At 49.0% G+C, this 21748-nt stretch overlaps 1 protein-coding gene across 1 annotated transcript in view; it reads left to right on the top strand.

Moving 5' to 3' along the window:
• RPH3AL (rabphilin 3A like (without C2 domains)) overlaps positions 1-21748 on the top strand; it is a 103365-nt gene that overhangs the window by 38903 nt on the left and 42714 nt on the right. The window contains 1 exon segment of the mRNA XM_081269992.1: positions 8597-8683. Coding sequence (XP_081126118.1) covers positions 8597-8683 — 87 coding nt within the window.

Raw genomic sequence — 21748 nt, 5'->3', positions numbered from 1 at the left:
TTGTTTGGCAGCGGGACCCGGGCCCCCCATACTGAGTCTATGGCAACAAGGCTATTTCTAATCTGTCCACCAAGCAGGGCCAGCGTGCATCTGCAAGCCTGGCTGACCGTGTTCCAGGTCTTGAGCATGACTGAACTTATGGGGGGGATCAGTGACCCAGTAACACTGACTGGTAGGGTGGGTCGTGCATGAGGCTAACTGTCTTCCTTTGAGCCACAGTCAACAGCTGAGTCCTGTCTCCTACAAATGCTGCAGCTTAAGTCTGTCCTGGCCTGCGAAAATCCAGATCTGATCAATAAATGAAGTTGGGGGGGTGGGGCAGGAGAACACCTACCTAAGGTTTTTGAGGCTCTGGATTCAATCCCCAGCACTGGGGGCGCGGGTTGGGGGGAGGAGGGAAGAGGGAGGAAGGATTGGGGCAAATGATTTCTTTAAATAGGAATGCTGTATGTCAATTTAAAATAGATTTTTGAGTTGGCCAGCATGCCTGTAATCCCAGCCACTGGGGAGACTGAGGCAGGAGGATCAAGAGTTCAAAGCCAGCCTCAGCAATTTAGTGAGACCCTGTCTCTAAATAAAATACAAAAAAGGGCTGGGGATATGGCTCAGTGGTTAAGGACCCTGGGCTCAATCCCCAGTACAAAAAAAAAAAAAAAAAAAAAAGAAAGAAAAAGAAAGGAAAAAAAATGGATTTTGACTTTGCACAATCTGATTCACATTTTGGCCAGTATCCTTCCAGGTAGTCGTCTGTGTTCAGATAGACTTTTCAGTTGATCAGGTATGGGCGTGTATTTCTACAGTGGAGCATCATACTATGCAGACTGTTTTTAGCACGCTTTTTTTTTAACTTGATTGCGCATATCACTCCATTTCATTGTATATACAGCTTTGTCATTATTTTTGTCACTTTTCTGTTTACATCATCATCATTTTTATTGCTGGCATAGCTTTCCACAAAACACAAGAAGATTTTTCATTTTGCCGATTTGATTCTAGCATCAGGAACACAGCATGTGGTGCGGAACACAAACTGGAGCCTTGCTCCTCACACTGCCTTGTGCATGTGTAGAAGGCATTGGGTTGTACCCACTTTCCCCCGCTTTATTGGCGTGTGTGGACAGGTCCTCTGCCATCGTCATTTACAGCATAGTTCCTGATGAGAAACTCTCTAACCTACCAACTTCAATTCATTGTAACTCTTGGGAAAGTCTTTTATTATTTATTTATTTTTTAAATTTGGTACCAGAATTTGAGCCCAGGAGCACTTTACCACTGAGCTACATCCCCAGCCCTTTGTTTTATTTTTTTATTTTGAGACAGGGTCTCATCAAGTTGCCCAGGCTGGCCTCAAACTTGTGATCCTCCTGCCTCAACCTCCCAAGTCACTGGGATAACAGGTGTGTGCCATCACAGCCAGGAAAGTTATTTATGAACCCCTCTTTCTAATATGACACTCATTAAGGACAAAGGGTTGTACCTTGTTCATCCTCAACATTCCTAGAACAATGCCTTACATGCAGAATTGAATAAATGTTGAATTGAAGCACCCAATATTTTTTAATTAACCATCTTAGGCGGTGGCACTGCCTGTAGTCCCAGCTACTGGGGAGCCTGAGCAAGACAATCACTTGAGACTAGGAGTTTGAGGCCATTCTGAGCAACCATAGCAAGACCCCGTAAAAATTAACTATCTATCTTCGATATTCATTTATGCAGGGCAGTATACGTTTTCTAGGCCTCTTTGTATAGAATGTTTGAAGGCAGTTTCATCCTTTTTGATTGACAGCCTCATGAACGTCATTTTCTGTGTGGTACGTGATAATATCGCGAAGCCCTCAGGGCCCATGGAGGTGTGTATGGCCACTTGCCCAATTAATAAATGACCCCACATGGCTGTTCTATGAGATGGGGATGCCTGTTCTCAGGAGAGTTTCCTTTCCTCCCCTCCATCGGTGCTAAGCCCCTCTGTGTCCCTGGTGATGGCCACAGTTTGGAAAGCTGTCCATGGAGCTTGGTGGGACCTGTGTGGAGTGGCCAGGGTGCCTGGGGAGGCCTTGCAGGCTGACCTTGGTGCAGAGTGTCTGGTGCTTTCTGACTCTTTGCTATGGTCTGGGATGGGGCGGCATGTGATGGGGTTCCAGAAGGACATTGAGGAGGGCACCCGATCAGGCCTTGGAACAGGCCTGCACACATATGTAGGCGGCCTATAGGATGCACCCCTGGAGTGATGGGGTAGACATTCCTGCTCCCCACCTTTAGCCAACACCCTTAGTGCCTGTCCAGCTGGACTCACACTCTGTCTCCCGAGAATGGGGCCCATGAGGCCAGCAGACCCACCTCCTCCAGACCACCATGGCTGGTCAGCACCACTTGGTGTGGATGTGAGTCACCCTGCCAGGTGATGCTGAAGGAGCATTATGTGTTTCCAGGTGTCTTGTCTCCCCAGCAGATTGGCCTATTCCAGGAGGGACCACATCTCACCTTCTCAGTTGTAATTCTATAAGTTCCTGCCTCTCTCTGCCTTTGTTCTGCAAATAGCCATGGTGCTAGGCATTCGGAACAGGACAGTGAAGAGAAATAGACACAGCCTCGGCTCCCAGGGAGCAGACAGGTTTAGAAGCCAGGTGTATGGTGGCACAGACCTATAATCCCAGCCGCTTGGGAAACTGAGGCAGAAGGATTGCAAGTTCTAAGTCAACCTCAGCAACTCAGTGAGATCTTGTCTCAAAATAAAAATACGTAAATAAAAAGGACTGGGGAGGTAGCTTAGGGGTAAAGTACCTGTACCCACCCCCCCAAAAAAAAATTGCTGGTGTTTCTGCTGAGGTCTGAAGGATGCATAGGCTACTGAGGAGACAGTGTGGTCAGATGCATTCCAGACAGAGGTTGTGGCACATGTGAAGGTCCTGTGGCAGAGGCAGAGCAAGGACCAGGGACTAAAGGAAGGCCAACCTGTCAGGAGCACAGAGGCTAGAGAGTAGTGGTGGAGGAGGAGACAGGTGTGAGTGGAGGCTGGCAAGGTAAAAGGGTCCAGCCCAAACTGGCATCCGCACCGTGCAGAGGGGGACAGTCTTCAACAGACACCTCAGGAAGCCTCTGAAGGCTGCTGAGCTGGCAGGGATGGGAGAAATGACATGATTTGATTTGCATCTTGAAAAGATCAGTCAGGCTGTGTGTCAAGAGCCAGTTGGAAGTGGGCCAAGGTGAGGGTGGGGACGCCTGCCAAGGGGTTTGTGGCACAGGCCAGGCACAGGTGGTGGCAGTGTGGATTGGGGAGGGGTGCCGGAGGTTGGAGAGACACCTGGAGTTCTTGGAGATGGGCCCTTGGGTGGGGTGAAGGATCGTGAGCACCGGGGATGGTGGCTGGGTTTGGGGCTATATGTATGTCCAATGGCTGCTGCGTCCGTCACTGGGAGGGATGCGCTGGCAGAGCTCTGTGGGCCTTGCCTCCTCTGCACCACGCAGTGAGCTAAGCACATTCACCAACTGTCTCTCTGGCCCTCCCAGCTGGGGGCCTGCCTGTCACCACTGATTTACAGACGAGGAAATGAGGCCGAGGTCAGCGCCCAGGTCAGGATTGCCTCCAAAGTGCACCCCTGCTCTGTTCTGTTTCCCATGGGCTCAACCCCAAGGCACCCCCTTCCCTGTGTCCCCGGGGCTGGGACATACACAGGCAGAGGGGTGAATGGAAGGCTCGAGACGGGGTGACCAGAGCGGATGCACCGTCTGCAGGCCTTGATTTTTGTCCTTCCGGGTTGGAGTCAGGCCCAGCAGCACAGTGTGGTTGTTCAATGCCAAGACGCAGGTCCAGGCTGCAGGATGCAGGAGGTGGCCGAGCCCCAGAAGCCAGTGCTTACGTGCCCAGGGGCAATGCCACTCCAGGGAAATGCATCCCAGGCAGGAGACAGGTGGCTTTCCCTGGGACCTGGGGCTGTCCTTGACAGGGAGAGGCTGGCCTGCCCTCTTGTGCATACACTTTTTAAAATACCAGCTGCTTCTTTTTTGGTATTGGAACCTGGAAACAGAGCCCATAAGGGGGAAAGGCTCATTATCCTCTTATTGATCTGAGATTTAATAAAGCAGCAATTATGAGTGATTTGAACAGGAGCCTGGTATCTCTCTGTGGCCCGAGCCTCTCAGGAGCATCTTGTTCCCGTACCTGCCACAGACACTGTAGGTGCTTGAAGATGACCAAGAGATGGCAGGAACTGGCCGTGGGGTCCCCCAGGGATGGCTGGTAGTTGGAACACAGGGCTGTGCACACACGGGGGTGGGTGTGTCTTGTCATGCCGCCTTACCCACCCCCCATGGGGCTCCCAAAAGCAAGGGATGGAAGGAACATTCTAGAAACCCCTCCCACCACCCTGCCTGCCAAAGGTGGAATTGGAGGGGCTTTCTTCCCCCCCTGAAAACCACAGTCCTTATTGGAACCTGGGAAGCAAGCAGCACTGCACCCACCCTCTGTCGGGGGAGGTAGGGGTTCCCCCGACCAGCAGGGACAAGCCACTGTCCCACTTCCCCACTTCCTACCCCAGACTGGAGCTGACGGACAGCCTTTGAGCCCTCCTCCTCTGGAGGGTGACTGGTGCATGCTGTCCCTGTCCCCAGGCTGGGTGTCTGTGTTCCTGGGTCTAGGGGGGAGGACAGGAGAGTTTTCAGTCCCTCCCTCCTCGTTTCCTTCCCTGCCCCCAACAGCATAGCTATGTGATCAATCAGAGAGTATTTACCAAGATCATGTGCACCCTCATCCTTCAGAACCCTGCCCAGGATGCAGCCGAGCACCCTGTCAGTCTGGGCGGGGTGAATTCTGAGCCATTGTGCATAATAACTAGGGCCACAGTGAGGCCTGGCCCCGCCCTGTTCCTCAGTGTCCCTAACACAAGGCTGTGCTCCTCAGGGTGCCCCACAGGTGATGGTCACATGGACTAAGGAATCGGTTTTCAGGGAAGAGGCAGATGGGTGGAATGGAACTGCTGCTCTGTGGAGTCCTGCGTGCTAAGGCTGAGGGTCCTGCAGCCCTGCACCACCCAGCAGAACTTCCAGCCAGATATAAGTGTCCTGTTTCTGTGCGGTCCTGTATGTGGCCACCAGCTGGGTGTGGCAGTTGAGTACCTGAAAAGAGTGTAGTGCCACTGAGGGACCATTTTGTTTTGTTGAACTGTATTTTTTTTTTTTTATTCTGGAGTTCAATCCCAATGTCTCACTCAGGATAGGTAAGCATTCTACCACTGAGCTACACCCTCAGCCCTTAACTGCACTTTAAACATCCACCTGTGGCTGGTGGCTACTGCAATAGATAACAGAAGGCTAGAGGAGAATCATGCAAAGTTATAGAACAGGGTGTGATGGGGGTGTCACTAATCACAACAGGGATTGGTGTTTATTGAGTGTTTATTACGTGCTGGTTGCTTTTCATGCGTGTCTAAGTGAATTCTCAAAGCAATCCTAGAGGATAAACATTATCCCACTTTACAGATGAGAACAACTGAGGCTTGGAGAGATTTTTTGAGTAGTTTACCCAGGCCTACCCCTCCTAAAGCCTGTGTTACAGGCACCATGCTACACTGCCTCGGCTTGAGCTAACATGACATTGTTGACAGAGTTCAGGGTATGGGGGTTAGAGCACCAAGGAGGACTGGGGACTCTTAAATGACTCCAGGATTGAGAGAGATGATAATGCACCCATTTCTAGAGCTTTCAACATGCAAAAGCAGAAAGAAGGGCCCAGTGATGAAGGGGAGCTACTAGGGACTGCATGTTCATATCCCCTCAAACCCCTGTATTGATACTCTCTCCTCCTAGGGGATGATATTTGGAGGTGAGACCTTTGGGAGGTAATTAGGGTTAGATGAGGTCACAAGGGTTCTGCCTGAGCAGAACTAACTCCCTGATTGCCCTGGTGCCTTTGTAAGAAGAGACCAGAGTCTCGTCTCCTCTCCCTCCACCACGTGAGGACACAGTAAACAGACCGCTGTCTATAAACCAAGAGGGGGGCCCTCACCAGCACCCATCACGTGGACAGTCTGATCGGGGTGAGAAAGACGTTTCTGTTGTCCCAGTCTAGGGCAGTTTTGTCAGAGCAGACTGCACTTAAGATAGGGCCAGGACTGCATGGTGCCTTCCCCTTGGCTGTGTGGCGGGGGGAAGGAGGCGACCACGCTGTGCAGAAGCCCGAGGGGTGTTGGTGGAGGAGCTTCTGGGCCTGGACTTCCTGTCTCCTAGAAACCTCTCTCTTCCTCCTGAGTGATAGATGGCTCAGGAGAGAGCCAGCTCTTTGGCCTAGAACCAGCACTGGGGAGTATATGGGCTTCTGCTGGCTGCACCTACATGCCCAGTGAAGTCTTTGTCCCAGGGTCATTCTGTGTCCCTTCTCTGCCCGGTCATTTGAGAGCCATCAGCCACATCCTCAGGTACAAGCCTGAACAGAACCCTGATTGCCGTGGGTACCCACTTCTGGGAGGGGAGAGCATGATGGTTCCCCTGAGCTCTGAGAAAATATCCTGCTTTGCCATTAACTAGCTGGGAATTGAAGCAGGCTGTGACATTGCTGGCCTCCATTTCTCCATCTGTACAATGGGGACTGTAACTCTCCCTTCATACGTCATGTCCAGGGTCCCCACGCCTTTCACACACACATATTTGGCAGCCATCGGTGTTTTATTCCCACCTGATTCTCAAGGTCTCATTCAGCAGCCTTGGGAGGAGCCGCACAGTGTTTAGGGTGAGCCATCAGCAAAACCCCTAAGAATGCATTAGGAAAGTCTGGCCTCTCTGAGGGCCGTTTTGCACACATGCCCTCTGTATAGGGGATCATGGAAATTAGCAAGGAAACAAAGCCACCAGGTTTCAGCCCCTGTGTCTCCTCTCTTAAGAGAGGTCCAGGTTGCAGCCTGAGGCCCACCTTGACTGATGGGGGACCCTGCCCTAGAGGCATCAGGATTGGGGATGAGAGGCAAGAGGGGTAAAGAGAGGCAGCCCTCAGGGGAAGGTCGGGGATGGCAGCTGGGGGTCCAGGGAGACAGGCTGCTGGTCCGTGGAGAGACTCACCTCCGGCCTGGCAAAGATCCGACACTCAGGGCTGTCAGAGGTGGCCATCCCCACCCCTTTCAAGAATCCTGATGGCTCAGAGGGCAAGAAAATAGCAGCAGACAGTGCCCAGGAGACCCTCCCAGATGTGCTGGACCACCACAGACCCTCAGCCTGGGACCTTCCTGAGAGTTGGGGAGGAGGCCCTGTGATGACAGGGACCTGAGAAGGGCTTCTCCGCCTCTTTCCCATCCCTTCTCTGAGAGGGATGGGCGCTTGGAGCCGATTCAGTTTTATTTGGAAAAAGAAAAGAGGAGTGACGTATCTCACACCTGAGCTTGGGATGGTAGCCAGTCCGTGCCCCCACCAGTGTGTCACAGCCTGACTTCCAAGTGCAGACTCTCTCTCTCCTCTCCTCTCCTCTCCTGCAGCGCCCAGGCTCAGCCACCCAATCAGGCTGGTGACACACGCTTTGGGAAGCCAAGTTGGTGACATTTCCCTCTCCGCGGAGAGGTGCACTCCTTGCTCAGTTGGCAGCCTGCAGCAAAGGCCAAGTAACAGATCCAGCCTTCCCTCGCCTGGTGGGGGGAGGGGTGGCAGGAACTGGAGAAAGCCCCCTCCTCTGCAGGCTCCGGAGGCCCCGAGTCCCCTGAGAAGGAGCCACCGTCACCATCACCATCGCTGAATCATGCCCGGGGTGGGCTGGGAACCAGTCTCAGCCCCAATAAATCCACCTCTGCCTCCCTGTGTGTTTATTCTGGCCTCCTCAGTATTGCTGGTTGCCGTGCCTCTAGGGGAAGCAAAATATGTATTTAGATGTTACGTGCTGAAACAACTCTGGAGAAGGAAAAAACACTGGGATCGGAGTTCTGGCTATTTCTGCATCCTGAGGAAATGATATCATGGCTCCAGAGTCAGTCCCCAACCCAGTCCCAATTCACCGCAGGATGTTGGGCAACTTCTCAGATTCCTCCACAGCCCGGATGCCTCACCTGTAAAGAGGGCCTTGTGCTTGCACAGGGGGGTCTTGGGATCATTTGGGGGAGAGGGCTTGGCATTAAGTACACGCTCAAACTTCACTGGGGTTCTCTAACCTGACAGGCAGGTGTGTGAGCTTTTTGCATGGTTATGTACAAACAGGTGTCTTCTGTGCTGGATGACATTCTTCCCGCCCACCTGTCCAGGTAGCAAGCAGCACATGCCGTGTGAAGGACACACCACATTCTGTTGTGTTTGCCTGGCTCTTCCCCTGGTACTGGGTGTTTGGGTTATTTCCAGTTCTTTGCTGCTGAAAATGATGTGAATATCCGCAGATTTATTTTTTAATGAGGTCCTAATAGAATATAATTATGGGGGTGGAATCAAGGCATGGACAGCACACCTCCACTGAGCCCCAGAGCCAAGCGAGGGTTTCCGTGCCTCTTGTATGATCTGTCTTTGTATCCCGAAGCAAAATCCATCATCCCTGGGAAGATGCCGAGGTGACTCTTGTTTCTGGCTGTCCCAGCCCCTCCTCACCCGAGGGGGAACACGCTGAAGTATTAACACCCCTGTGTCCTCTCTCTTGTAGAAAGTCTGCACAAAATGTGGGATCGAGACCTCCCCTGGCCAGAAGCGGCCCCTGTGGCTGTGTAAGATCTGCAGTGAGCAAAGAGAGGTAGGGCCCCTGGGGCAGCGGGGTCTGGGCACACTCACGTGTTGGGATACGTGGTGGGTCGCTGGCAGGAGCCTCTCTGGAGATCAAGGAGGGACCATCCAGGGGAGAAGGGTGCAGAGGGACAACCAGCTTGGCCTACCACCTCCATACAGCAGCGGGCCCTGCTTCTGTGCTTGTGGAGTCTACGGTTTCAGTGGCATGTGGCATTTGTGGGCGGGGGGGGGGGGGGCTGTAATTATAGCTATCCATGTTGCACATTTACTCAGCTCTTGGCCCTGTGCTAATAAGTTCCTTAGGTTTATTCATTCATTTCCTCCTTATTCAACCCCATCAGTGGCCACTGTTCTTATCCTTTTTTCTTGGTGGGGAAATAGAGACACAAGTGGCTAAGTGACTTGTGGACACTGAGTTGGGGGAGGGGTATGGAGTTGGGAACCAAGCGTAGCCAGGGCCTGCTGCAGTGTGCCCCCTCCCAAGTCCTTTCTGGGGCTAGGGTTGTGTCATTTCAGTTCTGAACCCTTCCAGGGAGGAAATTGAGGATGCTGAGGCAGTATCTGGAGGGGGTGGGTAATGGGGGGGCCCTAGAACCACATCTTCCAGCCCCAAGCCCAGGGGCTTTCCTCACTGCATCAAGATCAGGATGGAGCAAAAACAGCAGGACTACACAGGTGGCTTCTGGGGAGGGCCATGGGGAGGCAGAATGGGGATGGAAGGAGCCTGGCCAAGGGAGCATGTCCCTGGCTTTCCAGATATGGGTTTGTCTTCTTATTGATCTGACTTGGCACTTGGTATGTGCTTATCATCTGAGGATCCATAAAATATTCTCAGTTCTGGAAAATTCTCATTCGTAGCTTCTTTGACTATTGCTGCTCTGCCGTTTCGCCTGTCTCCTGAAGATCATATCTTTGGCAGCTTCTTATCATGGCCAATTCCCTCTGTGGATCTCCCTGACCCTCAGCCTCCTCTCCCAGGTGCAGAGCCTCCTCACCAGCCCCATTTTTAGTGACTCGGCCCTGGTCCCCCACCTCTCCTGGGACACGTTAGTCCCCGTATCCTAGAAGAAGCATCTCCCAGCGGCCTCCACCCGCTTCTGGGTCTGGCACTCTGCCAACTGAGCCTTGGCTTCACAAGATATATTGAGAGAGAGATCTTGGTGTTGAACGCGTGTAATTTTCCTTTTTGTTGTTTTTAAAATATTTCCATCTGTCGTTGCTGCATGTTGGGAAGAGAGAAGGCGATGGGCAGAACCTTGGAGAGTGAACTAGAACTTGGCCTTGCCTGGTGGTCCCTGTGCCTCATCCCCTGATGGTGATGATAATGCCCAGTTCACGGAAATGCTGCAAGAATTCAGCAAGATCTTTAAAGGGTGCAAAATGTCTGGCACTCCTTAAATATTAGAAACTTCCCTTCCGCCCCAGCCAGAAAGTTCCTGGGTCTCTGGGTCTCAGTGGGCCCCTTTCAACGTTCTGACAGTCAATATCCTCCAGGGAGGAAATTCCTTCACACATGACCTTGAGGGGAGACACTTTTACAGGATGAAATGATGGTCACAAGCGAGCCATGGGAGGTCAGAGGTCAAGGAGCTGTCAAGGAAAAGAAAGTGGAGAAGAAAAGATGAATTTTGCAAACTTAATCAGCTAGCGGAGGGCCTCGGAGGCTGCTGCCCCGTCTGGCCACATCACGAGTTACCTCCATACTCCTTAATAGTCCTGACCTACCACATGCAGGGAGGGCCCAGCCCATCCTAATCTCCAGAGCGCTCCAGGGCCCAGAAAAGTCCAAAATAGCTTAGGATGAATTTTCTTATCTTTCCTAAGGCAAAGAATATGAGGTTATGCATTAGGCTATCAGTTTGTCCTTGAATTTTTAGAAGCCAATAAAACTTCGCAAGATCAAGAATGTTCACTGAAAAAAAAAAAAAAAAAAAGAATGTTCGCTGTCCTCAGCGTCACCCATTCTGTGGACACACAGTAGGTAGTGATGGGGCGGCGAACGTGCTGATGGTCTGTGACCCATGGGGACCACATCCCGGTGCTGAGTTTCCTGTCTGCTTTTGGGGTGGGAAGAAGGGCAGGGTGAAAGGTTTCCTAATGCCTTTTCTTTTCCTTAGAAAAATATCTAATCATAACAAAGAGATAGCATCCTAGGGCATTTGAAAATGTCCTATCTGAAGCACCACGTAGAGCTGGTTCTGAGACTCTGATAAGAATGTGGTGTTCTGTCTCCTGGCGAAAGCCAAATCCTAATGGAAGAACTTGGGTTTTCTGATGGAAATTCTTGTTCCACTCTGCCCAGCACTCTAATCTGCCTTTACTTTTGGTGCTTCACTTCCATCATCTCTGGCTATAATTGGAAGTAGTTTTTTCTGGAGTGAGTCAAATGCGGGTCAAACGTTCCTGGGACTGTCAAGCTGGCGTTGCTGCCTGTTTTATGCACCCGAATGATGCAGCAATGTGAGCCTCAGTCCCTCTGCTCTTGAGGAGTTTGCCAATGTGTTTATTCGTTCAGGCAGTCAACATATATTTATTGAGCATCTTCTATGTGCCAGGCAAAGTAGCTCTTCTAATGGGAGAGGGAGAAAACATGCAGAGTCAAGTAAATGCTGTAACCTCACGGGGGACAATAAAGTGCTCAGGGGAAAGGGGGTGTTGAGAGCAGAAGTATGAGTGCTGTTTTACATGGGGGTCACAGAGGAGCTCACTGATAAAAGGACATTTGAGCAGAGATCGGAAGCACGTTCTGTGGATATGGGGGAGGGAACATTGCAAGTAGAGGGTACAGCAAATGCAAAGGTTTGTACTTGGTGGCTTTGAGCAGCAACAAGGAGTCCAGCATAACTGGAGCAACATCAAGGTTGGGAGAGGTGGTCAGAGATGTGGGAGGAGATCAGATCAGAGTGGTCCTTGCAGACCATTGTAAGCACTTTGGCTTTTGTAGTCTGTGAGATGAGGAGCATTTGGAGAGTCTCAGGTAGAGGAGGGACGTGATCTCTCTCTCCCCACTCTTAAAGAACACTCTGGCTGCTGTGTTGAGAATAAACTATAGGCTGTCATGTCAGAACATAGCATCCTATTTTATTTTTCATATTAAATGTTGCTCAGGTATCTAAGATTTTTATCAGTTGCTACTCTTGTTGGAAGCTTTCATTTTACAAAATGTATACATTTTAGTCTTTTCTGAAATTAATATGGATCACCGAGGAACCTTGATAATGTATAGAAAAGCAAAATACACACTAAAAATATCTATCATCTTACTATCCAAAGACACTGCTGTCAATGTTTTGGCATGTTTACCTTTTCTTCTGTGCTTTTCTTGTTTATATTGTTGAACCTGTGTTTTAAAATCCACATTGGATCTTAAGTATTTCCCAGTGTGATCAATAACTCTTGGTAAACATTCTCAATGACAGTCTGTCATATGGCTCTTCTAATTTAGGACATTTGTTTCCATTTCTTTTATTAGTATCTTTATGTATAACTTTTTGCATGCATTTTATTTAATTGAATTCCTTAATGTATTTATTGTGCAGTCTGGGGATGGCACCCAGGGCCTGGTGCATCTTAGGCAAGTATTCTACCACTGAGCGACACTCCCAGCCCTTTGCCTACATTTTAGATTATAGCCTCAGGATAATTTCCTAGGGTTCACTTGCCCCCTTTTCTTATACACCCTGGAGTTTTGTTATTGTTTTTATTGAACTCATAGGTAACCGGTGTGAGATTTGATGCAATTTTTAAAAATAAGGGCATGTGGATGGTGTGTTTCCTGGGTCCTTTGCCGCCATGTGATCTTTTGCCTTTCTACATAAAGTTGATAGTACAATTGTTCAGAATCTTTCCCACTCGATCTGTATACTTGGCCTCTTTGTCTACCAACCATGTGAAGAACCATCATCAAGAAGAGGTGGCAATTAGGGGAAGTGGTCTCCAGGGAAGGGGATTAGGGATACCTGTGAAGAGAGTAGAGAGAAGGGTTTTTTAAATTAGTTAATTAACTAAAAAATATAAGAGAAGGAATAGAAACCACATTGAACAAACAGAACCTTTGCAAAAAGTACAGGCAAATTTGAAAAAGAGCCAAAAGAGTCGTTTTTCTTTCTAAAAATAAAAAATATTATTAGGCTGGGGTTGTGGCTCAGTGGTAGAGCACTTGCCTAGCATGTGCAAGGCACTGGGTTCGATTCTCAGCACCATATATAAATAAGTAAAGTAAAGATCCATTGGCAATTAAAAAATATCTTAAAAATATTATTAATGAATTATGAAACTCACTTGAACTACATACTTCAATCATTTCTTTTTTTTTAAAGACAGAATGAGAGAGGGAAGAGAGAGAGAGAGAGAGAGAGAATTTTTTAATATTTATTTTTTAGTTCTCGGCGGACACAACATCTTTGTTGGTATGTGGTGCTGAGGATCGAACCCGGGCCACACGCATGCCAGGCGAGCGCGCTACCGCTTGAGCCACATCCCCAGCCCTTCAATCATTTCTTAGATCATCAAACCTTGTCATTCTCATTACTGGCTGCAGACATTGCCTTATTATTTGCTGCTGCTTCTTTTTTTTTAAAGATGGACACAATATCTTTATTTATTTTATTTATTTTTATGTGATGCTGAGGATCGAACCCAGTGCCCTACATGTGTAAGGCAAACTCTCTACCGCTGAGCTATGACCCCAGTACTCATTTGCTTCTCACCAATTTTTTTTTTTTTTTTTGGTTCCTGTGTGGTGCTCCTAACTACCTTGCCCGTGATTTCCTTGATCCCATCTGTCAAGAATACTAACTGGGCTGGGGCTGGGGCTGGGGCTGGGGCTGGGGCTGAGTGGTGGAGCACTTGCCTTGCTGCACGAGGCCTTGGGTTCCATCCCCAGGTCCACAAAACAAAAATCAAACAAAAAAAGAACACAATGCATTTGTGACCCCACCAGACTCCATTTGCCTAATTAGCTGCTTGGCTTTTAAAAACTAGCCGTCTACACCCGCGTTCCGTTTCCGTTTCCCGGCTCTAGACATGTCCCTCCGTGCATATTCTCATTCTGGGAACTCTGTGGACTGGCACTCTCTTCGGTCACTTGCCCGATTTTCTTGCTGGCCAATTCATAAACTCTGTCATGTGTTTAAGATCGAATGAAACAAGAAAGGGAACAAAGTGGCCCTCCAGTGGGCTGGTTAAATAGCACATCAGCCTCACCCGGGAAGGGCCCCGAAACCAGAAGGCAGTTCAAGGATGCAGCATAGAAGGACAAGAAGGGTTCCAGGGCTTGAACCCAGGGCACTTAACCACTGAGCCACATCCCCAGTCCTTTATTTTTTATTTAGAAACAGGGTCTTGCTGAGTTGCTTAGGGTCTCACTAAGTTGCTGAGGCTGGCTTTGAACTGGCGATTCTCCTGCCTGAACCCCCAAGCTGCTGGGATTCCAGGTACACGCCACCACACCCAGCTGCAAAGTGGTTCTAAAGGTGACAATGGAGACAGGCACAGATTGAAGCCACACTTGTGTTTTCATTCCCCTTTAACAACCTGTTGTGTTTTAAAAATTTAATAATTAGGGGCTGGGGATGTGGCTCAAGCGGTAGCGGCGCTCGCCTGGCGTGCGTGTGGCCCGGGTTCGATCCTCAGCACCACATACCAACAAAGATGTTGTGTGTCTGCCGATAACTAAATAAATAAATATTTTTTAAAAAATTTAATAATTAGAAGTTAAAAGTTTTGGTCTGATATGCCTAGGCCATTTTCATTGATTTTTTTTTTCTGAAACAAATAGACAATATTTGGATATTTGACCCAGGAAAACTTTTTAATTACATTTTTGCTTATTTGTACCAACTATTCTGACTTCAAGAGCCCTTACTCATTTGAAGTTTGGGTTTCCATTTTCTGTCTTGCATAGTAGCCATTTTCTTAAAGTCATTTTCTATTTTTTTTTTCATTTTTCCCTCCATTCTGGAAAAATATTAAAGCTTTTCTCCCATGTCACTTGGAGCATGTTTGTGTGTGTCAATACCCTAAACAGGATTCTTCAAAATCATTTGTGTACAGTTTAAAGAATCATCATAAAACAGATGTTCACTAACTACTGCCCCAACCAAGAAATTGATCTTTGCCATGCCTGTGTTTGACATAAATAAGATGGAAACGTGTCTTGTTTTTCCTTTATCCAACATTATGATTTTTTTTTCTTATTTTACAGTACTGGGGGTTGAGCCCAGGAGCACTCTACCACTGAGCCATATCCCCAGCCATATATATATATATATATATATATACTTTTTTTTTTCTAGACAAGTTTTCACTAAGTTGCTTAGGGCCTAACTAAGTGGCCCAGGCTGGCCTCCAACTTGCAATCCTTCCTTAGCTTCCCGAGCTGCTGGGATTACAGGTGCATGCCACCACGCCTGGCCTCAGTATTGTGATTTTGAAGTGGCCGTATTCCTTCCTCTTGTTGCTGTCTCTCTTCCCTGGGATGAATACAGCCCTCGCTGCTTTAGTCCTTCTGTTGATCTTGTCAGTGGCTCTCTATTCCTTTGCTGTTGGGGATAATTCTCCTGTCACCATCCATGTCTCCCAGAACACATGTGTGAGCATTTCTCCAGCATTTACACCTGAGAGGGCTGCTCTTGGGCTGGGACACGTGCTCACATTCAACTTCGTTATCCAATTCCCAGTTGTATTCCAAAGTAGCTGGACCTCCGGGTGCTCCCGCAAGCAGGTGACCAGAGTTCCCTGGTCATTTCTGCACTCTCCTGCCTCTGACGTCGGTTTGGCTTCTGCTCTTACAGTCCTCCATCATTCCCCTCCTGTGGCCTGTTTTCCTCTCTTGGTGACTTCAGAGTCTTCATCTTTTCAAGGCACCAAACAATCATCCCCTTTTCTCTGAAACCTGGCATGCACATTCACACGTACTCAATATTCTCAAGGTTTTTCTCTTTTTCTGAGTCTTCTGGATGGCACCTGCCCTCCAGTTCTCCCTGGCCCCAATTTTCTCTCTGTTCACCCATCTTCAGGTGTGGTGAGCCTAGACAACCAGGGTCGACCCAGAGGCCATGGGCAGATCTCTCCCAGCACTTCCCTTTATTTGGGAAATGATGCTCTGATCTGTGGAGGAGACACCTTTGACTCTCCTGTGACTGGGCCCTCGAGGGCCTTTGGAACCAGGGAGGATGCAGGACTGTAGCCCCTGGTTTGCATCTCCTCATCTCTCCCTCTCTCTGCTCTCCCACACCGAGCCTGAAAAAAATCCACCTTCCCAGATGCAGTGCACATTGCCAGCCTGGCTGTGTCTGGGAGTCAAATCTCCTGGGGACAATGGCAGGGCTGGAGGAGGGAGGACAGCCCCTGTGTGGTTCCAGAAACCTGCAGCCCTGCTGGGTCAGGAAGGCTGCCCAGGCAGCTTCTGAGCCCTCCCCTGCCCACTGGCAGGCAGGCAAGACCTTGCTGTGCCTCTGCACACATTTGCCATCCATCACCTGTGGTTGAGGGGGACCCTCTGTGACCTACTGTCACATCCCTCCTGCTCTGGCAATTGTGATTTCTTTTTTTAATTTTTGAATTTGTTTTCATTAGTTATAACAGTAGAATGAATGCATTTATGCACTTTGATATAGCATACATAAAGGGGGTATAATTTCTCATTTGTGATTTCTTTTTTCATCTGTTTTCAGGGGTCTGTTAGTTGGGGTTGGAAGGGACAGCAGAGGGGGACTTATAAACACACAGTGTTGCAGACTGGAAATTCATTTAATTTATTGTCCAGCCTTTTGTCTCTATCCATTTTTGAAAAACCAGCGTGACTCAGTGAACATCATAAGGTAATCAGGGAAAGAACTAATTGGAATCTAGATTACCCCGGATTCTAGAAACCATTCCGTCAGCCTCTAACAGATACCTGTGGCGTAAGAAGGCTTCTGAAGACTCAGGTGTTATCTGAGGGGGCGGGGGATGAGCTAGGAAGGGGTAAAGACCAATTTGTAAGTAATTGAAAGCTGATTAATACAATTAGCTCGTTCTCCTGTGTTCATCATCTGCTTTGGGTTCAGATTTCGCACGCACCCTGATTATAACTCGGCAGAGGCCGGGCTGCCAGGCCGGGCTGCAGCCAACACTTACTCGGCCTCCCACAGTGTTTTGCATATAAAGGTACTCAGGAAATGTTTGTTGGTTGGAAGAGAAATTTGCAAAGAAATGTCCTTGCTCTGATCACTTTAGAACCTCTTCCCAGCGGGTGCTTTTGATTTCCCTGGAGTCTTATAGCAGGAAACCCTGGCTGGGGCCAAAGTGCCCATCAGACAGTGGCTGTGTGTTCTCTCTGCCTGCCCCACCCCCTCCTGCTTGTTGATTGACAGGTAGAGGGGATTTATGAAAAAGGAAAGTGACTACCCAGGTAAGCTTGAAACCATCTCCAACTCACAGAGGGTCAGGAGAACCAGGGTCTCTCCCCTCCCCAGCCAGTCCCTGATGGGAACTAGCTGTGCCAGCCGAGCCCAGCATCCTTGGCACCTGCCTGCCGGGAGGGTGGCCTGTGCTTGCTGCAAGCTGCCATCTGCTTCTCCACACTGGTTCTCTCCTGGTCCCGCTGTTACTTGCAGTTTGGATTTTTGCTGCAAACAGCTTTGCCAGAGGGCCCCCTCCGCAGGCCCGTGAGTGCGCTCAGGAGTGGGTGGCTGGCGCTGGGGCGGGTGGCTGTCTGAGCACCCTGCCATCTGTGCCTGGCTCACTCTGGGCTGCTGTCTCGGCGTCCCCGGGGGACCCGGATGGTCACACTTCCTTAGTGTGTTGGTTGCCTCCCACACCACTGTGGCTCTGCCAAGGAGACCCACTATCAGTGTTGCCTCCCGGCCTCCCACACCGGTACAGGTGACAGAAGGAGGCTCCTGGCCCCCAGCACCCCCCAGAACACTCTGCCTAGGGTGGACCCTCTGGCACACCCTCCCCACCCCCGAATACTGAACCACTCCCACCCCACTCCCCAACTTTGTTTGGGGTGCCTACCCACGTGTCTGCACTGGAGAAACCTGACTCCATCAGCACGCTGCTCTAGCCTTCCGAGTTAATAGTCCATATCCAGGCATGCCAATGCAGCCTGATTATTGATAGCAGACATTAGCTGAGCACCAGCTAGAACCCAGCAGCAAATACCTCTTATCCTCACAGGAGCCCAGTGACATGCGTAAAAGGAGCTGTTGTTCCCTGTGACAGATGGAGAAACTAAGGCTTTGAGAAGGGAGGCCACTTGCCCAATGACATCAGAGAGTAATTGACAAAGCCAGAAGTACCTTCCTGCAAATGCTGGGCAATGACTTATTTTCTGCTCTTCCTTCATTCACCCAATATTTGTTGAGTATTTGCAACAGGCCAGGCCCTGTTTTAGGCCCTTGGAAAACAGCAATAAGCAAAACAGCCTAATATTCTTGCCTAGAGCTTGTGTCCTGATCAGAGGCCAGAGATGGAGAGTTAAGAACCAGATGATTAAAGCAGGAGCAAACTCATAAGCTCCTGGTACAGCCTGCTGGATGCTGAATAGAAACAAGGATAATAGCAAAGTGATCAGGGGTGTTGGGCATGGGAGGGAGGTGGCCATGCTAAAGTCTACCAGCCACCTTGTCACACCCATCAGGATGGCTGTTATAGAAAAGCAGAACATATCAAGTGTCAGGCTGTGGGGAGATCAGAACCTGCGCACTGCAGGTGAGGATGTGCTCACTCCATGTGAGCATGGAGGTGGTTCCTCAAAAATTAGGTAGAATTACCGCGTCTCCAGGATTTCTACCTCTGGGCATCTAGGCAAAGGAATTGAAAGCAACAACAGATATTGGTACACGCGTGTTCATAGCAGCGTTATCCACAATAGCCCAAATGTGGAAGCAACCCAAGCGTCTATCATCAGATGAATGGATAAACAAAATGTGCTACATACATAATATTATTGATATTATTTGGCCTCAAAAAGAAATGATATTTGGACATATGCTGCCACCTGGATGAACCTCAAGGACATTGTGCTGAGTGAAATAAGCCAGTCTGTGGCTCAGCAGTAGAGCACCCGCCTAGCAGGGGTGAGGCCCTGAGTTCAATCCCCACCAACACATAAAAATAAATAAATAAAATAAAAGTATTATGTTCAACTACAACTAAAAATAATAATAAGTAATAAGCCGGTCATAAAAGTACCAATTGGCATAGGACGCCACTTAGGCGAGATACCTGGAATAGTCAGATTCATAGGGACAGAAAGTAGGACAGCAGGTTCCAGGGGGCTGGGGAGGTAGTATTTAGTGGCGCAGAGTCTCAGTCTGAGAAGATGAAGTTCAGGAGGTGGGTGGTGGCAACGTGCACAGGGCCACTGCACTTAGGACTCCTGAAAAAAAAATGGTTAGAATGGCAAATTCTATGTGAGATATATATATATATATATATATTTTGTGTGAGGGGTACAGGGAATTGAACTTGGGGCACTCAACCACTGAGTCACATCCCAGGCTTATTTTGTATTTTATTTAGAGACAGAGCTCCACTGAGTTGCTTAGCTCCTCACTTTTGCTGAGGCTGGCTTTGAACTTGCGACCCTCCTGCCTCAGCCTCCTGAGCCGCTGGGATTCCAGGCATGTGCTACCATGCCTGGCCTGTGCTGTATATTTCAACCACAGTTGAGAGAAAACAAATAGATTAGCCAGGATGGGCCTTTTTGAGAAGGTTCAATTTCAGCAAAGACCTGAGGCAGGCTGGTCTAGGGGGACAATTGGCACAGCATATTCTTATCACTCAGAGACCCCACCTTCTAGGTGCCAGGCCCTGGACTCCCCAGAGGTGAGTGCTTGGAGTGGTAGCAGAAGGCTCTTTGGGGTTGACATGGTCCTCCATGAAATCCCTGGGCCCACAGTTCCTAGCGTTTGGCTGTGTCACTCGACTGGTGTCTCCCAGATACTCAACCACAGTAGATATGCTCAGAGGTTGGTGGTATTGGGAACACTCTATTCTGTGGGACCAGTCTTGACCACAGCAAGCTGAAAGGTGCCTCTCCGTTTCCATGGAGCAGATGATGTGTTACTGACCTGCTGCAGCCACCCACCCGCACCTCTGTGCCTGTGTGTCGGGCATGACGCATCTTGCTATGGTACTCTCCCATGCACGCCCCTGGGGAAGGGGTATAAAGCAAGGGGGAAAGCATCAGAATTTAGGTTTTTTCTTGCACTAATTTGAATAAAAATTTGATCCAACTTTCCTGCCCATTTTTTAGATGCCAAGTGACATTGGCTGGCACAGTTGTGCCCCTCCCCCTAGTCAGCTGTCTCACAGATGGAGACTGGGGAATTGAGGGTGGCTCCATCCTTCAGGAAGTATTTATTAAGCTCCTGGGTGGTGCCGGGCCCTGGAACCACACATCCATCCCCTCTCCTATGCACATCCTACTGAGCTGCCAGAAATTTCATCAGATGAGGAAGAGAAACAGGAAGAACTGGCCTCTGCCGAGGTCCTTCTTCAAGGTGGATGGGCATTGATGCCCTGTTTTCTAGCTAAATGGAGCTCTGGGACCTTCAATGACAAGTCCATTGTGGCACTGCCAGGACATGCAGAGCTGGTTCGTGAACCTGACAGACTCTTTCCTCTAGATCCGCTTCCTCTTCCCTTCCACCAGGCCCGTGACCCCTGCCTTCAGCAATGAGCCCACAGACCTCCTGCTCCAGGGCCGGCCTGCAGGTTGAAGGAAGAAGGACAGAGGAACAGAGGTGGCCCTTCAACTTCTTCTTTCCTCAATGGTTCCCATCTCTGGGGAATTCCAGGTCCCTGCCTCTTCTTGCCCTGACTTTGCAAGTTGTGACTTTACTTTTTTAATTTAGAAATGCAAGTCACAACTAACACCCAGCCTGGCCCTGACCTTTATCTAGCTAAATGCATCTCTGACTCTTGCTTTGGGTCTCAGGACCTGGTTATTCCTCTGACCCTTGAACTTTTGCCCACGCTCCTAACACTGCATCAATTTGAGGTCGGTTCTCATGGTCCTGGGCTAGCTCCCAGTACTCCCTGTTTGCCAAAGAAAGCACAAAGCCTCTTCTGTAGGAATCTTGGCTGGTACCTCTTCATGTTGCAACTGGCACCTCATGAGATCCTTCTTAGCTTCATCTCCTGTGCATGAACCTTCAACCCAGCCAGTGGGGCATACTCCCTCTCCAGGAAACATGCCAAGAATACATATTGCAGCATTTCTTGTAATAGCAAAAAAAATCTGGAAACAACCCGAATGTCCTTTTAAAGTAGAATGGATAGATCAGTTTGGGCAATGAAAGAATATGCTGTATATTCTGCAGAGAAGTCAGTTAAGCTTACCAAAGTTTGAATCAAAAAGATAATAAGCAAAAAATAGCAAGTTACCAAAGAAAGCACAATGACTCAAATACATGACGTTCAAAAACAGGTAATGAGGAATACTTACTTAATTTAGAAATGCATTCCCTGGAGTGAGTTTGTTTTGCTTTGGTTTGGTTCGGTACTGGAGAGTGACCCCAGGGGCACATTACCACTGAGCCACATCTCCAGTTCTTTTTATGTTTTTATTTTGAGACAGGGTTTCACTAAGTTGATTAGGGCCTTGCTAAATTACTGAGGCTGGCCTCAAACTTGTAATCCTCCTGCCTCAGCCTCCCAAGTGGCTGAGATTACAGATCTGCACCACTGAGCCTGTCTGGAGTTTTTTGTTTTGTTTTGTTTTATTTTTAAAGAGAGAGTAAGAGGAGAGAGAGAGAGAGAGAGAGAGAGAGAGAGAGAGAGAGAGAGAGAGAGAGAATTTTTAATATTTATTTTTTAGTTCTCGGCGGACACAACATCTTTGTTGGTATATGGTGGTGAGGATCGAACTTGGGTCGCACGCATGCCAGGCAAGCGCGCTACCGCTTGAGCCACATCCCCAGCCCTGTTTTGTTTTGTTTAATTGAAAAAAAAAGCAAGAGATTGCTTAACACAAAATTTCAGATGCTGTTTACCTTTGGAAGAGAGAGTGGGCTTGTGGGGTCTTCTCGGTCTTCTAATGTTTGGTTTCTTGATGAGTTTACAGGTGTTAACTTGA

The sequence above is a fragment of the Spermophilus citellus genome, assembly GCF_964194105.1.
Source record: "Spermophilus citellus genome assembly, chromosome: 17".
In the NCBI taxonomy this organism is placed as follows: Eukaryota; Metazoa; Chordata; class Mammalia; order Rodentia; family Sciuridae; genus Spermophilus; species Spermophilus citellus.
Note: the sequence above shows the minus strand (reverse complement) of the source record. Positions and strands in the feature narration are given on the sequence as shown.